Below are 20501 nucleotides of genomic sequence, written 5' to 3'. Positions count from 1 at the left end.
CAGAGACTGTATTTTCATGTGCATATCTGTTGGATAAAACCCTGAAGAGCTGTGTGTATTTCAATGGGAATTACATTGGCTGCTTTCCAAATGAAAATAAGAGACTGGTATAATTCAGATTATCCTCAGATTATGCTGGTATATCTACAGCACAGACAAAGGTATGATTAGATGAGCAAATGTGCACAGTTAGCCATATCCTAGCTAGTTTAGCTCCAGGATTAGTCTTCCTTCCCAAACCAAATAATTCCATCAAACATTTATAAAGTAGTCCAAATGAGGCCCAAACTACCTTGCCTGTGTGAATAGCAGATGTTTTTTTGGGTCACACTGCAGTTAAACCCAAGCCAAATGTGCACCGAGTGGAATACATTTAAGAATTCACTCTAGTTACAAGTGCCAGCTTAAATATAGTCAGTTCTCTCTCATTTTTATTCTGTCACCACCAGCACAAGCTCCAATTCTGAGATCTATCACTCAAATCTATGATGTGGTTTTAGCATTGTTTTTCTGCCTCCTTTGCTGATTGCATTACTTTGCTGATACCCCACTATTAACAAAACAATACCAGCCCAAAGCAATAGTTGCAGCACTTTAGGCTTTACTTCTCCTTGCAACAACTTAATGATAAACTTCCAAAGAACAGCGATAAAAAAAATGCATTATTTGTAACAGAACATGAAGCTGCATTACAAGGATTTATTTGTGTAGCTAAGAAAAACATAAATTGTACCTTTTAGCTTTTGAATCAGCAAACTGAATTTTTTATGGCTTATTTGTATTATATGTTTTGTTCTGCCAGTATCTCTTACATAGGGATACTGTGATACTTGTGGATTTAATAGAAAAGCTGGTGGAGCATTAGGTATTTACTTATATAAAGTGTTGTTTGATCAGTGCTTTTTGGTCTTTGTTTTTTTTTCTGGGTCAGTTAAAAATTGCTGCAGGACAGTAAGTGAGGAGGGAGGAAGTGAGGAGGAATACACTTCCCTTTTTAATAAAAACCTCTCTACTCTCAACTAGAACGTTACCTTTTCTTGCATGTGACTTCAGGCTAGAAGATAGACAAACAAATACTAATTGAAAACTTGCCTAAATGCAAAATGATTTTGTTAAAGAACAAATTCCAAAGTCTTGAGTAGTTTTTCTGGAGTTTCCATGTTTCTCAGGTAGCGATTTAGAAAGGCAGTGCAACATAGGTGGGCACATGTATTTATTTCTAGTAACAGTTTTATGTGCACAACAGCACTGTGAGTTGCCTTCCTGGTAGCTCTCGGAGTGGCATCTGTTTCCTTGTCCTAGTAGCCTGGATTTCCTTCTAATATTATTTCAGCCAGGTTCTGATTTTCAAAACTGTGTGCTCAGTTATGCGTATGGAACTGGTCCACAAAGAGATTTGGGCGTGATGACGTTCAGTGTTGCCACACCTAACTTTCAGACACTACTCCCAGAATTTTTGGGATGGGAAAGCCATTTACTCGAGGAACAAGAATTTTCTCTGGCAGGGCATGTGTCTGAGCTTGTAGTACAGCTAATATGCCCTGTGTATTTTCTAGATAGAAATTAGTAATGTACTGCTGAAATAAAAAGGCTGAAGTTAAAGATATTTTCCTGAAAAAAAATGCAGGTGTAATAACTAGTATATGTCGTAGAAAATAATCTAAAAATGAACTTACTAAATGGAAATCATGGAAAAAAATAAGTCAGCGCTACTGTGATTGGGTCAGTTTGGGGTGGTAGTAGATATTTGGCACAACAAATGAAAGTTGAGGAAAAGATTAATGATCTGGGGGAAAAAAAGTCAAAGTCTTAGTAATGAAAGTTTTACTTTTGTGTGTGTGTGTGTGTGTGTGTGTGTGTGTGTAGTTCTCGGAATCCTGGTGGAAATGGTGAGATTATTTGTAAACTTCTAGATTGGCTTTTTGGCAACCTTTTCCCACGTATTTCCTTGGAAAAAACCTGGGCTTTGACCTTCAAAGCTGGATGAATATAGAAAGACTTAGCAGATCAATTATGATTTTAGGAAGTCAAACTTAGGAAAAGAGAAGTGAGGAAAGCACTCTGACAAAATAGGGGGTTTTTAAGTCTGAAGTTCTACTTTAGAAAATGCACCTAGTAATTGAAAATACTATGCTATATTAAAACAAAGGCAAAAATTCAGCCAATTTGCAATGGCACAGATGTTCTGCTGACTCTGTATGTTTGTATCTTAAAGAACTTACTACCGCTGTGTTGTCTCAAGCATAAGTTCTTTGGAGTAAGTTATAAATAATTCAGAGTAAATCAAGCTGTAACATTGGATCACTAAACCCATTTATTTTGGTATAATTAATTCTTGGTTTTCATGTACAGTTTTAGGTTGATTCTGAATTCTTTTCCTCAAGTTGCCAGGGGGCATCTGCTTGTCATATTTGTAACGAGAAATGGCACACTAAGGCTGTTTATATAACACAGGATTTAATCAGTGGACACTTGCAGTATATGCTTGCTCCCGTTTGTTTATTATAAAAACCTTGCAGTCTTACTTTACAGTTTAAACCTTTCTAAATTTGTAATCCACAAGGCAGAAATAAAACAAATGTTGTCCTAGAGGATTTTTTTTTACTCTCTGTGTGTATACAAGGGAAAAAAAACTAGAAGGAGCTGTGAGTTTTTCAGTGGCTTAGGGCAGTTCAGTAGTTCGATGCCTTTTAAAAACTGTCAACATTGGTTTTTTACAATTGATTGACTAGGAGACTTGTAGTGGATTGACCCTGGCTGGACCCTAGGTGCCCACCAAAGCGCTCTCACTGCCCTCCTCAGCTGGACTGGGGAGAGAAAATAAAACAAAAGGCTTATGGGTTGAGATAAGGACAGGAGAGATCGCTCACCAGTTACTGTCACGGGCAAAACAGACTCATCACCAATCAAGTCAGAGTAAGGTTATAAGAGATAAAACCAAATCTTAAGAACACCTTTCCCCCATCCCTCCCTTCTTCCCAGGCTCAACTTCATCCACATTTTCCCTACTTTCTCCCACCCAGCAGTGCAGAGGGACTGGGAATGGGCATTGTGGTCAGTTCACAAGTTGTTCTGTGACTCCTTCCTTCTCAGGGGGAAGACTCCTGACACTCTTTTCCTGCTCCAGTGTTGGGTCTCTCCCATGGGAGACAGTCCTCCACAAACTTTTCCAGAATGGATCCTTTTCCACTGGGGGGGGAAAAGTCTGTCCTTCAGGAACAGACTGCTCCAGTTCCAGTCCCCTGTGCGGTCACAAGTCCTGCCAGCAAACCTGCTCCAGCATGGTCTCCTCTCTCATGGGTTCACAGGTCCTACTGGGAGCCTGCTCCAGTATTGGCTTCCCATGGGGTCACAGCCTCCTTTGGGCATCAGCTGCTCTGGTGTGTGGTCCCCCAGGGGCTGCAGGTGGATATCAGCTCCATCATGGACCTTCATGGGCTGCAGGGGCACAGCCGCCTCACCATGGCCTTTCCCATGGGCTGCTGGGGAATCTCTGGTGCCTGGAGCACCTCCTCCCCCTCCTTCTGCATTGACCTTGGTGTCTGCAGACCTGTTGCTCTCCCATATTCCTACTCAAATCTCCCAGCTGCTATTTCTCTTTCCTACCCTCCTCCCCCTAAGTATGTCATCCCAGAAGTACTGCCACCATCTCTGATGGGCTCAGCCTTGACCAGCAGTGGGTCCATCTTGGATCTCTGCTGGACATGAGGGGAGCTACTGACAGCTTCTTAGAGAAGCCACCCCTGTAGCTTCCTTGCTGCCAAAATGTTGCCACACAAACCTGATGCAAAAATTTATGGATCTAGCATCACACTTGAAATAGTAATTCCAATAAGTTATTTTGGAACTAGGAGAAACCAAAGTCCCTTATTTTCACAGATAATTTATTGAAATTAAATGAGAAATGGACTCTTACCTGATGCTGTGTTTGCTGTTTCTGTGTACTTTTTGTCTCTCTCTGTTCCTTGCCAACTGAGGCTTCTGCTGATCCTCTGTGTCCCCACCTGGCAGCATCTGTCTGCACTCCAGAGAAATGAAACCGACATAGTCTAGACCATATCCAAAAAGTCACTGCTGATATTGGGACATTTTACTGGTTGTGCATCCTGGAAGAAAATGTTTATGATTTTTTTCTCTTGAATTCTGTATTTTTGAAAAGAATTTTGTATGTTGAAAGGATAAAATGTGCAAGCAGGGGAAACAAATTATTCCTTTCCTAATGCCTGCCTTTTGTGATCATCTAGATTTAACACTTGAAGGAAGCATGGCTTTCTAGTTTTGCAATGCCTTTTTAGATTTTTGATTTAGAAATAAAATAATCCAGATGGATATAACTATGTTTGGTATTTTTATTAATGAAGAATTTGTGTTCTCATTCCTTTTAATTTAAAAGAAATGGCTGCAAGCAAACGACCTTCAGAAAGAAGTATACCAACATCTGGCCTATTATGTACCAAAAATTTACTGCAGGGGACCTAACCCTGCCCCTCAGAGAGAAGACATGATGGCACAACACGTTTTGCTGGGACCAATGGAATGGTATCTTTGTGGAGAAGATCCTGCATTTGGTTTTCCAAAGCTGGAACAAGCAAACAAACCTTCGCATCTCTGTGGTCGCGTTTTTAAAGTGGGAGAACCTACATACTCTTGCAGGTAGTTCAACTTAACGTTGTGAAGTATTTATAATTTGTGAAGTCATGGGACATTTTTCAATAAGAATATACTGTCCTAATTAAAAATTAATACCCCAAATGTATTTTTAAAGTAACCTTACGTGTTTCATTCAAGTGGGATCAGGGGAAAAGTAACACACTGCAGATTTGTGAATGGAAAGATATTAATTAGTGTAATGTATGGTGTTTTCTGTACAAAAGAAATACAAGATTAAGAAAGTAGTTGGGGTGACCTGTTAGGGTGATTTAAGGGTATTAATCACAAGTAAGTGGGCAGATGTATGTGCATGTATTTTGAGTGTTTAATATCAGCTGTTAATGTCGATGATGTGTTTTAGACTCTTTCATGACCTGTTAAACCAATCCATTGGATGCTAAAACAGGCATACCAGCTTCTAGTTCCTTCTCTACCTCTATCTCTAGATCTCTCTAAAAATACTTTTATTGAAAGAGAACAGGAAGTTACTAACCAACTAAGTATTTAAAAACGTCTTCAGTTTTAAACCATTGTATTACTAGCTGTAGGTTCGTTTTCATCTTTTCTTTTCTGAACTGTTTGTAAGTTAAGTTTACTTTGTGCCCTCTCTGTCACAGATTTCTCTCATTTTCTTTGGTTTCTACCACTCACTGGGACTCTTGAACACTTGGTGGGGTGTGGTGGGAAGGGAATGTCTCTTTTATTTCAAGGATTTATTTATCTGTGTTTCCATCCCCTTCGTTTACAAAGGCAGAATGATTGTAGAATAATTTTATCTTCTAATGCTCTCATCTTCTAGAAACATAATATCTGATTGGCCTTTTGGGTTTGAAAATGTTTTGAGACCTCTTTATCTTGAGATGGATGACATTAAACTGATGGGTACTTTAGATACTTTTGACCACTAAGAAAACTCCATCTCCTTTCAACTGTACTTAGGTTCTTTCTTCAGCCTTGGAAAAAGTAGAGAAATCTGGGTAGGAAGGCTGAAGACTATCAGAGGCTGTAAAAAGAATTTCCAGAGTTACTTCAGTACCTTTTCATGAAATCTGGTCCCAAAGAACTAAAAATCCAAACTTCAGAACTAGTATTTTAATACAAGTCAAATTGCATTACAACCTAGAAGTAGTATGTTAACGATCAAATACTGTACATATGGACTAATGAAAACTTTGGGAATTCTGTACTTTTTTTCTAAACACTTGCTTTTTCAAGACCATCAGCTCAATATATAAAGTATTTCCTTGAAAATACTGTCAGGTATGATGAAAACATAGAATAATTCAATTTATTGGTAGCATTCAGAGAATGAGTGAATGTGCTGTTCGTACCCAGCATCTCTGTTAAGGAGAGAAATTATTTAAATATTAATATTATTTAAATACAGCAGACCATAATGTCATTCAGGTTAAAAAGGGTGTCTGGATAGGCCATCTTGTCCAGAGTAATGAGAATTTAATTTAAGCTTTTGTGGAATACAGCAAAGAGTTGTTTTCTGAGTCCACAAAATACATTAAAAGCAGTGGATTTTTTGTGTCCAGTTGTGCAGCTTACAGGTCTGCTTCTGCTTTATGTGTAAGCACACTTACTTGTTGGTAAGTACACTGCCATAGGTTTACAGTTCTGAAGAATCAACACTCAGTATTGCAGAACTGATCTCTCAAATGCTGTAGGCACATTGCTGCATTAAGTGGGTTTTTTTATCTTTTTTTAAAATTTTTTAACTTGTATATATATAAATTTCAAAAAATATTGCCATAAACATAAACTATTCAAAAACTGGAAGACCTTTGTATACTTTTGCTTTGACATTTTCACCTTTAGTAGCTGCTCTGGAGAAAACAAAACGCGAAAATGGTACTTTCTTCATAGTAAGTCATGGTTGCCCGATTATTTTTCCATCATTTATTTGATTAAATGAAATGAAAAGAATTTTTTATAATAACATTTCATGTGATCTTTGGTGTTTTCTTTTAAACTCAGTAAGTTGTTTCTCTACATTCTTGTTTTGATGATAATCATCATAAGACAGACATTCTCTTGGTAGTTATTTTTACATTGCAAGACCTGACTCCCTTCGTCTTGGTGTGCCTTGAAGTCAGTTACACTACATAAGTTCATGTAGTTTCAGTGTTTTTTTCAGGAGTACAGTTAAATGTAATGCATAATTGTCTTATTATTTGTTTACCCACTTTTGCTAAAAATATTACTTTTGTCTAATAGTGCAGTGCATGTAGACAGGACCTTATTATGGTCTCTGACTCTCCTGGTTGAGGAAATTGCATTCTCGCACCTCTTCAGTGAGCTTGTAAGGCTAAACTTGGAAGCAGAGGTTTGATCTAATCTGTTGTGTGCTGTTTTCCTTTCCAGTGTTCAGTGAAAAGGTGTCTTCTCTGATTGCTGGAGATCATTAATGCTTGTATTGTGTACTTGAGAGAACACGCTTGGGTTTATACTGTTTGCCTGTCCTATGTTATGTAATTCATCTGTTTACTTGCTTATGTACTTGTCTCACTTCTTGAAGGCAATGTCTATATTACCCAACCAGACATACTACCCACACAAGATTTTAAAGCCCCTTCTGTTGTAAGAACAGATTTTTATTTCTAGTTCATTTGTTTCCCTCTCTTTGGAGGCCATCCCTTCACTCTTCTAGAATAATATATACGTTAGTCAGAAGATTCATATTGCTGATAGTTGAAAATGACCTGTTGTAAAATGTATAATCAAAGGCAAAAACAAGTGTTTAATGCTTTTTTGTTGTTGTTGTTCTTTCTGTTGTTGCTGTTTTCAGAGACTGCGCAGTCGACCCAACTTGTGTGTTATGCATGGAGTGCTTTCTTGGAAGTATTCATAGAGAGCACCGATACAGGGTTAGTGATACTGCTGGAATATATGACATAGCCCTTAGCAATTTTGTATGTGCATGAAACTCTTTGTTTCGAGTTTAAGAATGTATACATAATTTCAAAATGGTGCATGAATACAAAGTTTGAAATTATGTCTGCAGTAATCTTACAGGAACTTTAGTGTTTTGATCTGACTATAAATTCTGGAAGTTAATGTTTTAAAATACAGAGCAAAAAATATTATGCACAACAGTTAAGCTTACAAATTTATGTTATTTTTAACGTAAAATTTAGTGAATTTCACAGTGTTAGAGTTAATTTTCATCTTGTTTTGACTTTTATATTTGTCTGGTTTTTTAAAGCTATTGAAAAACCTTTATTGAGAAGCCATTTCTGTTTAAAACTTTTTCTTTAAATATCTGAATTGTTATCAAATTATGTACAATACCAGGACCTTTATTTGTTTTTAAATGTAAAGTTAAAATAGAAAACTAAATCTGTAGGTGCTGTTTATTTTAGTGATATACTACTATTGGTAGCTCAGATTGATTAAAAAAAACGCATACAAAGCAAGCCAAGAAGTCCTTGATGTGTTTTTAAACTACGAAGTTAAGTGAAAACTACCAGTGCAACTTTTCTGTAAATCTGTTTTTGACAATACTGCACTGCTGTTAATGTAAATTTGATCGATACCTGCTTACACTGAGCACTAGGATTCAGAAAAAAAAAAAAACAAAACCCAGTACAATTTGACTCAAGAAACCTAGCCAGATTTGCTGATATCAGCTCACTTCTTATAGGTAGGTTTTTAGTGTGCAAACCTAGTGAATTAACAAGTCTAAGTGACATCAAAAAAATGTAAGCAAATGTCCTTTTAAATATCCATGTAATTTTGTTGATACTGTAGGAGGTACCTGTATGTATAGAATATACCAATATGTCAAAAATACATGGAAGAAGAATTCTTACGTGAATCAGTTAATAGTTATGATGCAAAAAGAGTATTATTGCACTTATTAACTTGAGGTGGTCTTAGCTTTAAAATAAAATTTATTTATTCACAATATTAAATATATACAATATTTTATATATTTATATCTTATGTATATTGCCATATACATAATATATAAACTTGTATATATTTTATATATTATAATAATAACTGCATTTTTATTTATTATTGTAAAACAGTGTAAATATATCGTTATAATTTTCAAGTACCTTTTTTCCATGCTTACTAAAACTTACGTGAACAATTTAAGTTTTGTCTCTCAATTCCTTTTACCATAAAGCACATCTTCTACTCACTGTGTAATAGCACTGTGTAAAATGATTTAGCTTTGTTCAGATTAAAATTGTGAGAATCTGGAATAGTACAGATGCCATTGAAAGTAATAGATTCAGAACATCTGAAAACCAGGAAAAATCCACAGCCTTCAGGCAGGGCAAAATGGAGGTGTTTGAAGGTGTTTTGCTGTTTAGGTTTTTTTCTTTTGACATAGACAGACTGATGAAGTAGACAAGCTTTCAGCTGTCACAGAAGTAGACACAGTTTCACTGCTGTTTTAACAGGGTACTGTCTAAAGCTATGAGGTTTTGTGATCACGCTTTTGTAGTTTAGCTGTGACTATTCCTTTCTTAATTTGCATATATATGTATATATATATACATACATTCACATGAAGTGCTTTGTTTTTAAATAATTTTAGATGACAACATCAGGTGGAGGAGGCTTCTGTGACTGTGGTGATACAGAAGCTTGGAAGGAAGGTCCTTACTGTCAAAAGCATGAACCTTACACTTCAGAGACTGCAGAAGAAGAGGTAATTACAAGAGAGGAATCGTGTTTCAAAACATGAACTGTGTATATGTATGTGCCTATATATAAATGATTCATATGAAGTTATTTTTAGTCTTGTATACTATGCATGAGAGATGGTAAGAACCTTACTCTTTGAACCACACTGTTAGACACAAATTAATGTCAAACTTAAGAAGTTATTTAGAATTGCATTTCCTACTTAAAGACTTCCTTTTGTATGTTCTTGGTCATCTTTGCAGCTTTAGTTCTGCTGCTTGGTTTTTCTGTATTTTCTGTCAGGTCAAGGGATTCTGCCACATGCAGAAAATAGCTGTGTAATCATGTGCACCAAGAAACCAAATTAAGCTATCTGTGCAACATATGTTCTGATTCTTACTAGAGTACGCAGATTTTAAAAATCAAAGTAACTTGCTGTTACAGGAAAGTCATAATGGAGATGTAAGTAAGACAGAGGCTTCTAAAAGCTTGTTTGGTATGGAGAAGGTAAATAGGGAACATATCATCACCACAGAACCATAGCATAACAACTTGGACATATCAAAGACAAAAAGACAGTTTTCTTACATACTTCTTACTTTTTATGGTATGAATTCAAGCTGTTGGACTAACTGTTGCAAAAAACCATTGTTAAAAGTTTACGTGTGTTCAAAAGGGAAATTTATCATGGCTATGGAGGGAAAAATTATCAATGGCCATTTAAAATCTCAGATACCATCTTTGGTGCATGAAGTATTAGTGTCTTAAGTTACTGGAGACTAGGAAGCATTCTGTCTTCTGCTTATACTCTTTGCATCTGTTGTTACATCTCAGGAGTGAGTGTGGCTAATTGGGCTTCTGGTCTGGCCGCTCACCTGTGTTGTTACATAGTATAATTGCTGTGAGATTTTTATTAAGGGAAAATACAAGACAAAGTTTTCAGTAATTTTGCTGATCTGATGGTCTAAATGAAGCAACTGTAATTGTATTTTCAGTAATGGTGGTTCTTCTAAAGTCTGTTCTCACTATCTCAACCCTGAGAGTCCAGCACTGCTGCTGGACTCACCACTTGGTCTACATGCCAGCTTACATTAGTTGGCAGCCTTAGGAAACTCTTGTTCTGAAATCTTGTGTGGACCGCAACTTCTGTGTCCAAAGATACACAGTGAGTGTGACAGAAAAATTAAGGTGCTGCACAGCCTTTGTATTTCTTCCGCATGAGCATCGTGGATTGAGGTCTATGTTATGCAGTTGTGCTTGAGGTAAATTAAGGATCATTTGTTGAGCATTATTGGAGCCTGTTTTCTGCCTTACCCAGATATGTCTTTATTGAAAGTGCCGGGAATGGATGGACTGCTGCTGCTTACAGTTTGCCTTTGCTTTTGGTGACTGATAGTTCTCCATATAAAGTTTTAAATGAAGGGGAAAAAAAAGAAAAAGAGGAATGGCAGTTGTTAACAGTTCTGTAAAACTTTCAGATATTCCCAAAGAGTCTTGGGGGGTGGGGGATAAACTTTACTAGTACAAGTGAATTGCTGTCTGCTAAGAGCCTCCTGTAGATGATGCAGGCGTAAGTTCTGAAAATATTATTGTGACCATTTTTATAAACATAAGCTGCAGTAAAACACTGAATTTGGTATTAGGTAATCCTGAAACAGAAATTGGGCCACTGTTAAGTATTTAGTTGGCTAACAGTTACATATACTTCAAAATAGCAAACAATGAATTGAGTCTATGACCCAATGTATTGCATATGTCCAGGTGACCTGCAGGGCACGCAGTGTTCCCTTTTGAGCTTTGTAGAAGAGGAACTAGTTGTTCTCGGAAATTTGAAATAGTAGAAGACAACTCCCTTCAGAGTAGAGGTTTTTAATGTTTTTTTATTCACAAGCCTTGAAATGGATTGGAGGGAAACGGCAGTGGTACCAGCACTACCTCATCCGGAGTTGGCAGTGGTTCTCATTTGCTGCTCCAAAAAGCAGTCCGTTCGACTTGGCAGACTGAGGCAACACTCCTCTTCCTCCCCTTCCCCATTTCTGTTCCTCCACCTGCAGCAGCAGCCATTCTGCTCTGTCACAGAGAGGAGGACAAGTTTGTAGTGACTGCTGCAGTTATTAAATGGAGAGCACAGAATACGCACAAATGGATGCACAGTCCACAGACATGGGGGGAGCAGCTCTCTTTGAGCAAGACTGAGACATGGACTGATCATTACGAAACACCTCATTACATTTCAGCATTTAATTATTTATATACCACAGCATATAAGAGATGTGCATCATAAATCACGATGCCAGTGTGCTGCATGTTGTATAAGCTGGGATGGGTAAGACTGGTGCCTTTAAATAACAGGACAATAGATGCGTGGTCATTTGTATTCTGCGGTTTCCTAATATTGTTAAGTGGAACAAAAGATACAGTGATTTGAAATCACATTTTTGAAGGCATAGCAGAAGAAGCAGATTTTATATAGCTGAGGTTAAAAGTTTTTTAGAAGAAGTATCTCACTGTGCTGGAGTGAGAACAGGGAGAGTGAAAACAAAGAAATATGTGTAAATGTCAATGTGTGAAAGTGTCTCTGTAAATCAAAGATGAGTTAGCACTCAGGTATTGGTTGTCAGATTAGAGCTTTGGTGATTATCAGTGTAGAACTGGAAAAAGAAAACAGGATAATTATTGAGTCTGTTCCTTTCAAATGAGAAGTCATTTAAAGAAAGACGTCATTAAAAATACTTACATCATCTTTGATAAAAGAGAGGTGCAAATTTAAGAGTTTGTTTTGAATGTTATTTAGTTTCTCATTTGCTATTTATATGTATTTTCCAGGATCCTCTTGTGCACTTACCTGAAGATATGGTAGCTAGAGCTTATAATATTTTTGCCATCACATTTAAATATGCAGTAGATATATTAACATGGGAAAAGGAAAATGAATTGCCTGGACTAGAAATGACGTAAGTATAGTATTTGTCTTCTACCTTTTAAAGGCTTGCAGATATTTACAGTTGAAAGTAAAAATTGTGATTTTAATTATCTTTTCTGCCTTTCCTAAAATTTTCAGAAGTATTTTGTAGACAGTGGGCTACAATAATTGTAATACATTTGTATTTCTCATAGTTTTTACTTTTGTGATTGTAAAGTGTATTTCTCTTCATAGCAATGATGGAACAATTTCTTTCCCATATGTTAATTATCTTAGTATTGAAAAGGGTCTTATGATCAAAGTTACTGAAATTCTGATGGCAGAAGTATTTTGTGCTTTTGGGAATCCACTTACTACAAATTTTGAAGCGTTACAGAATGTTTAAGTGTATTGTAGCATCACAGCTATTATGGATTAGCTTGTGACATCTTGTTAGTATCTGCTTTTACTTTGTGTTTTATGAGCAAGAATACTGTGATGGGAATCAACAGATTGAACTGAATCTGTGAGCTTAATAAGTTGTGGTTTGAGGACTGTGGAGTTTGTTTTTTTAAGAAACTGCCAAGTTTTTGTTGTCTAATAGACCTTTGTGCAATGTCAGGAAAGCAGGTGTGGCAAAATAATGCCAAGACTGCTGAAATCTTTAAGAAACTATGGGGGAATGTAATGAGCACAGCTGCACTGGAAGGAAATGTGTTCTCTTTAGTAGGAAAATGTCAACTCATAATCAACAGATGTTAAAAAATAAAATTCAGACTGAAATATTGTCTTGAGATTTTGCTAATTTTGGACTTAATTCTGCGGGAAAGATGCACATTCTGATAGAGGACAGGAGTTACCCTTTTCAAATAAATTGTTGAGATATGTTCCAGTTTAGCAAAGGAAACCCAGGCTTGGGTTGTCTGTTTGGTGGAAAACTTTGTTAAACTAGAAGATTTTTTTAATTACATTGCTTTGAATGATATAAATTCAATCTTTGCTTTGAAGTGAGAAGAGTGACACTTACTACTGCATGCTGTTTAATGATGAAGTCCATACCTATGAACAAGTTATTTATACTCTTCAGAAGGCTGTCAACTGCACACAGAAGGAAGCCATTGGTTTTGCAACAACAGTAGATAGAGATGTAAGTAAATTAATTGCTAGAACATTTAATTACCTTACCCTAATGTTTATTTTATATGACTACAGTTTGTTTTCCCAAAACATGTGGTTAATGTGATTGAGCCCTGTGTGTCACGCCACAGTAAAATGTCTTGACTCATGGGCCAATCCAAACCAGACCTGACACTGAATATATGTTTCAATGTAAATGTTTTCCCATAAGTCATGTAAGTGTAGATGGCAGGGTGTTTCTCTTTCCTCTGTCAAGGACAGGCAGCAGCTTTGGCCCATCCCTGACTGTACACTGGGGAGCTGACATTGGAAGAGCCCCTATGTGTGCTCCAAGCGTAGGAAATGCTTCTCAGAGTAACAGCAGTTAACTGTGAGGGTTAAAATCCATAATTGAATGCTTTTGTTCTGGTGCTCATGGAACTACTTGTGGTTTGTGGGGCTTTATTAATTTAATTTCATTTAATTTTTCATAATCGTCAAATTATAATGGCAGGAAGAGGTGAAGCATTTCATACAGTATTAAGAAAGAACAGTGAGTTCAGAATCACTATATGCTGAATATAATTTTAATTAGTACGTTGGTTTCAGAAGTTATGTTTGTGTTGTGGTTGTGGCTCCTGTGTATCTTTTTAAGAAAGGAATGCTTTGTAGGACAACTGCATCTTGTTATTTGTGCAATGAGCTTATACACAGTTGCCATGAAAATGAGTGTCCTTTTCTCTTGGTTTGTTGCCTTATGGTTTTTTTGGGGGGGTGGTGTGAGGAGGAAATCTCTTCCAAAATGGCAATATGAATGTTAGTTTGAGTACTTAAAGTGCTTCAAGAAGGCCAGTGGAGAAGGAGATATAACCACTTTATATTACTGACCACTGAACTAGAGTTTGGTTTTGTATTATCAGTACTTTGTTTTTTTGTGATACCAAAAGATCCTCTAAATATGTGCTGACCTGGACACATACTGTGCATTGTAGGGTGCACTTAGGTTTTTCCTTGCTGTTGATCCTGTCCTACTTTTAAATACGTTCAGGAACACATATGTATATATATGTGCATGTATGTGAAAGAAATGAGAATATTATGCCTGAAGCAGATTTGTCATCAGGCTAGATCTAAAATATCAGTAAGCTGTTCTGTCTATAATACACTATAAATTCAATCAACTATCTGTTTTGATTATGCATTGACAGTACAGAAAGACTGAAAAGCTTCCTTTTGAAATTAAGCAAGTGCTTTAAGTGTATGTTTACTAGACCATTGGCTTTAGTATCTGCTTTTTAAAGGGCACTGGAATGTCTGAAATATCTTCAAATTCTACCAAAACTGATTGATGCATTCATACTAAAGATAAGTTTTTAGTATTTTGAAATATAAAAGTGTGATGGTTACATCTTAAGAACAATGCCATACACAGAAAATTTAGTATAACAGATGACTGCATATGATTTTGTTTTGTTTTAAAAAGTACAGGATGCATGTTGGAAATCCAAGAATGTAACATATACAGTACTTTAAATTGAAAGTAGCATGAAAGAAGGAGTGGTTATTGTGCATCTGAAGCTTTTACTGTTGTGTTTTTTGTTAATGGAACTTCTTGTTTTGAAGCTGGTGGTAAAGTTATGTCTTTATGAATTCACAGGGACGTAGGTCTGTTCGATATGGAGACTTCCAGTACTGTGACCAAGCAAAATCAGTAATAGTGGTAAGTGATGGTGGTAAGTGGTATTATCTACTGATTTGCCTCATATTAAACAAGAGGAGGCTTTGCTACACAGTTTTCTGATGCTGCTATTGTAATGAATCTTGATATTTTAGTAATACAAAGTGTTGGAGATACTATCTACAATATACGGAGGAGGGTTATCAAAATAGAGATTTATGTGTTGTTTTTTTTTCTACTATGGCCTACCTTACACCCAAAATAATTTTCTAAAAAGAGGTTCATAGACGACTTTTTCCCTCAGAAAACAGAACGTGATCAGGAACTTCAAATGTAATCTTTCAGAATTACGTGCCAGTTCAGATCAGTGAAGTTAAACTATTTTAGTTTTTTTCCTATAGAATGAAGTTATGTCTTTCAAAACCACAATTATGGAAATTATTATGGATTGAATCCCAGTTGAATTGTGAAACTACAAATACAATTTCATTTTGCTTTTCTGCATTTATATATGTAAATATATTAATAATATCTCTATGTTGCAAGGTTCCTCTGTGTAAGAACATGGGAATAATGTTTTCTGTTTAACTTTTCTTAAACTGCTGCAGTGCAGTACTTAATCACATGTAATAAATTGTTTATATATAATAGAGCTACCACTGAAAACCAAATGCTGCAACTAGATTTACAGATCTTAAATGATTTAAGGTATTTTGAAAGCATTAGCTTATTTTTTGAAGATAAATTTGTGCCGTATTTTTAACTTAGTGCCCATGCAGTCAAAGAAAAAATGGCTTTTATGTGTAACATCTAACTATTATGGTTTATAACACAGAGATGAGGGAAAATACTTTCTTTCTTGTTCTAACTCAGTGTGTTTAATTTGTATTTTTGAAAACTGTGGTGGGCTGCTGTGTGACTTGCTTGTCATGTGAAAAACAAACACGTACGGCCGTCTCAGGTTGTGCATGGTATTGCTTATCAGTAACATGCAGCAGATCAGTGTGTATGTTGATAAGAGGCCAAGGGTGGAAAATGGATTGACCTACATATGTTGGTGTTGCATAATAAGGTCCTTCAAATATTAATAGGGTAAATAAGGTTCAGGCTTTTGTTTTTTTTTTATGTAGGTGTTAGTAATCAGAATATGTATTAATATTATAAATGATTGGAATTAATCATAGGAATGCTGTGTTTCTTTGTAGAAATATCTGCCAGTCCTCACATTAATTTATGTGTTGCCTTCTTTTTCCTCTCCTTTTTAAGAGAAATACCAGTCGTCAGACAAAGCCATTGAAAGTACAAGTTATGCATTCATCTATTGTTGCCCATCAGAGCTTCGGGCTGAAGCTCCTAACTTGGCTTGGAAGTGTTATTGGATATTCAGGTGGGCAAACTTGAACTTTTTGAGTAAGTTAGAGAATATTTATGAGACAAGCTGATTTTCTGAAGCAATTTTGTCCACTTAGTTTAGATATGTAATGTATAAGGCAAAGCTATTAATAACTTGTCAGACTTCATTCTATTTTGTCTTGCTGGAGTGCTGTTCTGAATTCTAACTTCATGTGAAAGTGCTACCAGTCTTACGTAGTCTTTTCTGTTTAGTTGCTGTTGAACAGAAGCTGAGACTCACTGTCAGATGCAGTGTGCCAAAAAGCTATTTTTCAGTCCCTGCATTTTTAAATGAATGCAGTAAGCTGAAAATAACCTGTCTGATTAGATAAAACAAAATTATTCAGAAGTAATTTGATGAATGATGATGAAAGTGATTGCTTCAGATTTTTTTGCTAAGTAGAACAACAGAGAAAATGCAAGGATGTGTGGAGGGTATTGGTAAGTATAGAAGCAAACAAAGTATTAATCAGATTTTTAAAAGAGTTTTCGTGAAGGAATCAAGATACACAGTATCAGTTCTTATGGAACTGCTCTGTGCTTGTTTTGACTTGCTTCTTCCTTTGTCCTGGTAAGTCTTAAGGTTGTGAAGATATGAGGTGTGAGGGGAAATAAAAGGAAAAGTGTCAAACTGCTGATATGTAGAAATGTAGATACATTCCCTCGTGCATTTTATGTTGTATGCATCTGAAAAATGTTAGCAAGAAGTATTAGCAAAGCACATGCAACTATAATATTATATATGTTCTGCGTAAGTACAAGATTTCTTCAGAGACTATACCTTTTGTTAGACTGGTAATGGGAAGGCTAGTCAAGATTTTAGGCATAGGGCCTCTGTAACATGTTCTTGTTTTAGTAAGATAAGTAGTTAATGTTTGTGTAAGTAATTTTTAAATATACATAAATCAAACATTTCAACCGAAGTTATGGTAGCAGTTTGTTCAGCTATTTGCCAGTGTTGCTGGCAAACCATAGGTATTAATAGAAAGGAGTTATGAAGATATTTGATTTCTGAGATAAATTTTCCTTTCAGTGACACATGTAGGCAGGCACTGTCTTTCTGATTTTTTTTAAGCCCAGTTTTGTGCCATGTCATTTGTGCCAGGTGACACAGTCGCTAATTTTCAGCACTAAATGACAGTGGAAAAAAGTAACTTGAATATGTTAGTGATGTCTCAAATTGCAGAAGAAAGTATTGAATTCAGTTTGACTGTGTGTATGTAGTGTTTTTGAAGTTTGAAGAGTTCACCTCATTAAATGCTGTGTTCTTTATGATTCAGAAGGGCAAAAAGCGTGTTTGATGGTAAACAGCACACATACGTTCTGTCTGTGACCTCTGTCCTCAAGTACTTGAACCGCCTTACACATCTTGGAATGCAGGCTTGCAATGTACTCCTGAGTCTGGGGTTTTTTTAGCTTTTTAACAAACGCACCCAAACAACTAAATTCTGCTCAATCTTTTCTGTAACATGTGGTGACAGAGTTGCACTGCTTAAGTGGTTACACTTAAATGTCCCTGAACAAAGGGCAATAGCATTTGCTGTGCCACGGAATTAGGTTGGATGATTGCTGTGAAAGGAATGTTAAATTCTTGTCATGAAAAAAGAGGAAAAAACCTTGCTATGGAACTTCATGAGAAGTTTGACTACTACATCCTTCCTAGCAAATGTCAGTTCTTCAGGAGTAAGTGTCTGTTTGATAATTGTTGAACAATGCAGTGGTTTCCATTAATTTGTTGTCTGATTGGAATTGAACTTGGTAATGCGAAAGGGAATAACCCCAAACTGCTCTGGGGATTCTCAGACTATAGAACTGTACCATAGGATGGTACACACAGCACTAAGCCACTGCCCACTCTACCTAAGAAGCTGAGAAGGCCAAACAGCACGTGGAAACAAGGCCTCTGTAAGTCACATAGTTCTTAGGGAATATGCGTTATCTGCAGTGCAAAACCAGGTTGAACATTCTTAATATGAGTGTGTCAGGGCTGTGCTCTGTTGCAGATGCAGGCTCATCTGCAAGCATATAATAATTTACGTGCTTATATAATAATTATTACTGTTTTCCATTAGAAAAAAGTACATAGAGAAGGTTTGAAATTATACCAACTCCTAAGTGTAAACAAAAAACTCATATATGAGTAATTTCATTTATGAATTATATTTTCCTTTTGATAGGGCACTAAACAGACAAATAAAACCTATAAAATTAGCCTCCTGTGTAACTCTTCTTTATATTAGTAAGTCAAACACACTTTTAAGGAAGCGCGTTTTTGCTTGATAACCTTGAAACAGATCATTGTGTTTGGCAAGTTTCACAGTGTTCCTTATGTTCCATAAAAGCCAAGTGTGAAGCTTGCAAGGTATGAAATATTTGTGTGTCTATCAGCAAAGTATGAGTGGTGTTATTCACTTGTCAGGGAAAAGAAGGATGTGTGATGACTTCTGTGTTTTATGAAAATCTCAGTATGTCAAAATAACATATGTTTGTGTTTAAGCTATAACTAACTTGTATCATTTCTCTTCATTAAGATGGCCTTCGTCGAATATTGTGTCAGGTTGGTTTACAAGAAGGACCAGATGGTGAAAATTCCTCTCTTGTGGATAAGTTGATGCTGTATGATTCTAAACTGTGGAAAGGTGAGTTTTCTCAATCTTCTGGAAAATGCTACAGAGTGCTGTGCATAAGTTTTCCCTGTGCTATATCTGCTAATGTTTGATCAGTTTTACTGCAGTGTATTACAGATAAATTTGCCTGATTTGTTATAATCTATCCCTTCTTGATACACTCCCAAGTATATTTAAGAAAAGAACAGACCATTTGGAGACGAGGTCGGTTTTAGACTTAATTTTTTAAAGGAGTCTAAAATGAAGGCTGACTTGAATATGCAGATGACAATAGTTAAAGGAAACTGAGTAAAAAAACAGAGCATTTTGGGGTTTGTCTGCTTTAGAGGATCTCAGCATCTGCATCATATCTACCAAAATGCATCTTTTTAAGAGATAGGGCAGTGGTTTTCTGCTTTGACTTGTGTTTGTATTCATGAGGTATTCTTAGCTGTTCTGAGAACATTGAGTGAAAACTACTGTTCTGTTATATTAGAGCCCTTGAAAATTTAAAAGTCTGACTGATACAATGGGATTGGCTAGAAAAGTTGTAATTTTGAGGAATGGGAGGTAGTTAAATTCTTTGTCATCATGGATTCTGTGTCTCTTTTGATATCCTGAAAGGGCATATAAGGCCAGGTTAAGAAAGAGAAGCACAGAAAGGGTATAGAATGATGCAATATGTCTGTCTCGGGAACTTCTTGGAGTAGCAATAAAATAAGTAAAAAGTAAAGTCAATAGTGTATGTAATATGGAGAAAATGATTATTTTAGTTTCTATTTCTCTAAGCCCTTTGTCTTGAGAATGAATGCCTGACACTGCAGATTTTGTGAGTTGAAAGATACTGCTTTTATGGAGCATTACAGCATTTTAAACACAGATTTTGTTAGGATATTGTCTTCCATGGAAGAAGGAGTAACTTTTGCATTTATATTTCAACATCAGTATTTCTATACTTTTTTTTGTATTCCAAAATTACTCAGCATTAAGAAAATAGTGTAATAGCTTTTGACTTGAAAATGACCTACAGAAAGAAAAGGTGCATTTGTGTCCAATATGTGCATTTGTGTCCAGTCTACATACAGACGAATCACATTCATATTGATAATATTTTCTGGGATTCTGTTCAGACAGAATAGAAATTCAGAGACAGATAAGCTGGTTATTTTATGGAGATGTTCACAACTAGGAAAATTTTTTGAACACTTCTCGTAATAGTGTGCTCCTCTTTTCCCTGGGCCATCCAAATCTGCTGTTTATCCTGGGGAGGAACAGAGTTCTGTTCTTGTTTCGCTGACTTCCCTTATATTTGAAGATTTATGTTCCCATTCAACAGTGTTATCTTATACAGGAGTAATAAATAATGCCTCTTGAAGAATTTTGGTTTATGTATTCTTCATCCTTTGCTACCACCTGACAGACTTAATCAAAGCAGCTTCTACTCTGAAATGAACACTTGCCTCATTCTGTAGATGCTTACTTTTCTAAATGTTTCCATAATATGTTGATA

At 36.1% G+C, this 20501-nt stretch overlaps 1 protein-coding gene across 3 annotated transcripts in view; it reads left to right on the top strand.

The window, feature by feature from the left end:
- The window catches only part of UBR2 (ubiquitin protein ligase E3 component n-recognin 2), a 57847-nt gene that overhangs the window by 989 nt on the left and 36357 nt on the right, over positions 1-20501 (top strand). For all 3 annotated transcript variants that reach the window (XM_027893496.1, XM_027893497.1, XM_027893498.1), the window contains exons 2-9: positions 4394-4653; positions 7445-7523; positions 9209-9322; positions 12124-12251; positions 13208-13346; positions 14973-15035; positions 16260-16380; positions 18917-19024. In XM_027893496.1, the coding sequence (XP_027749297.1) occupies positions 4394-4653; positions 7445-7523; positions 9209-9322; positions 12124-12251; positions 13208-13346; positions 14973-15035; positions 16260-16380; positions 18917-19024 (1012 nt within the window). The remainder of the gene's footprint in view (positions 1-4393; positions 4654-7444; positions 7524-9208; positions 9323-12123; positions 12252-13207; positions 13347-14972; positions 15036-16259; positions 16381-18916; positions 19025-20501) is intronic.

Source organism: Empidonax traillii, unplaced genomic scaffold (genome assembly GCF_003031625.1).
Source record: "Empidonax traillii isolate 1590-97213 ecotype Southwest subspecies unplaced genomic scaffold, ASM303162v1 scaffold391:size1093220, whole genome shotgun sequence".
Taxonomy (NCBI): Eukaryota; Metazoa; Chordata; class Aves; order Passeriformes; family Tyrannidae; genus Empidonax; species Empidonax traillii.
The sequence above is the reverse complement of the archived record's forward strand: the minus strand, read 5'-3'. Positions and strand labels throughout refer to the sequence as shown.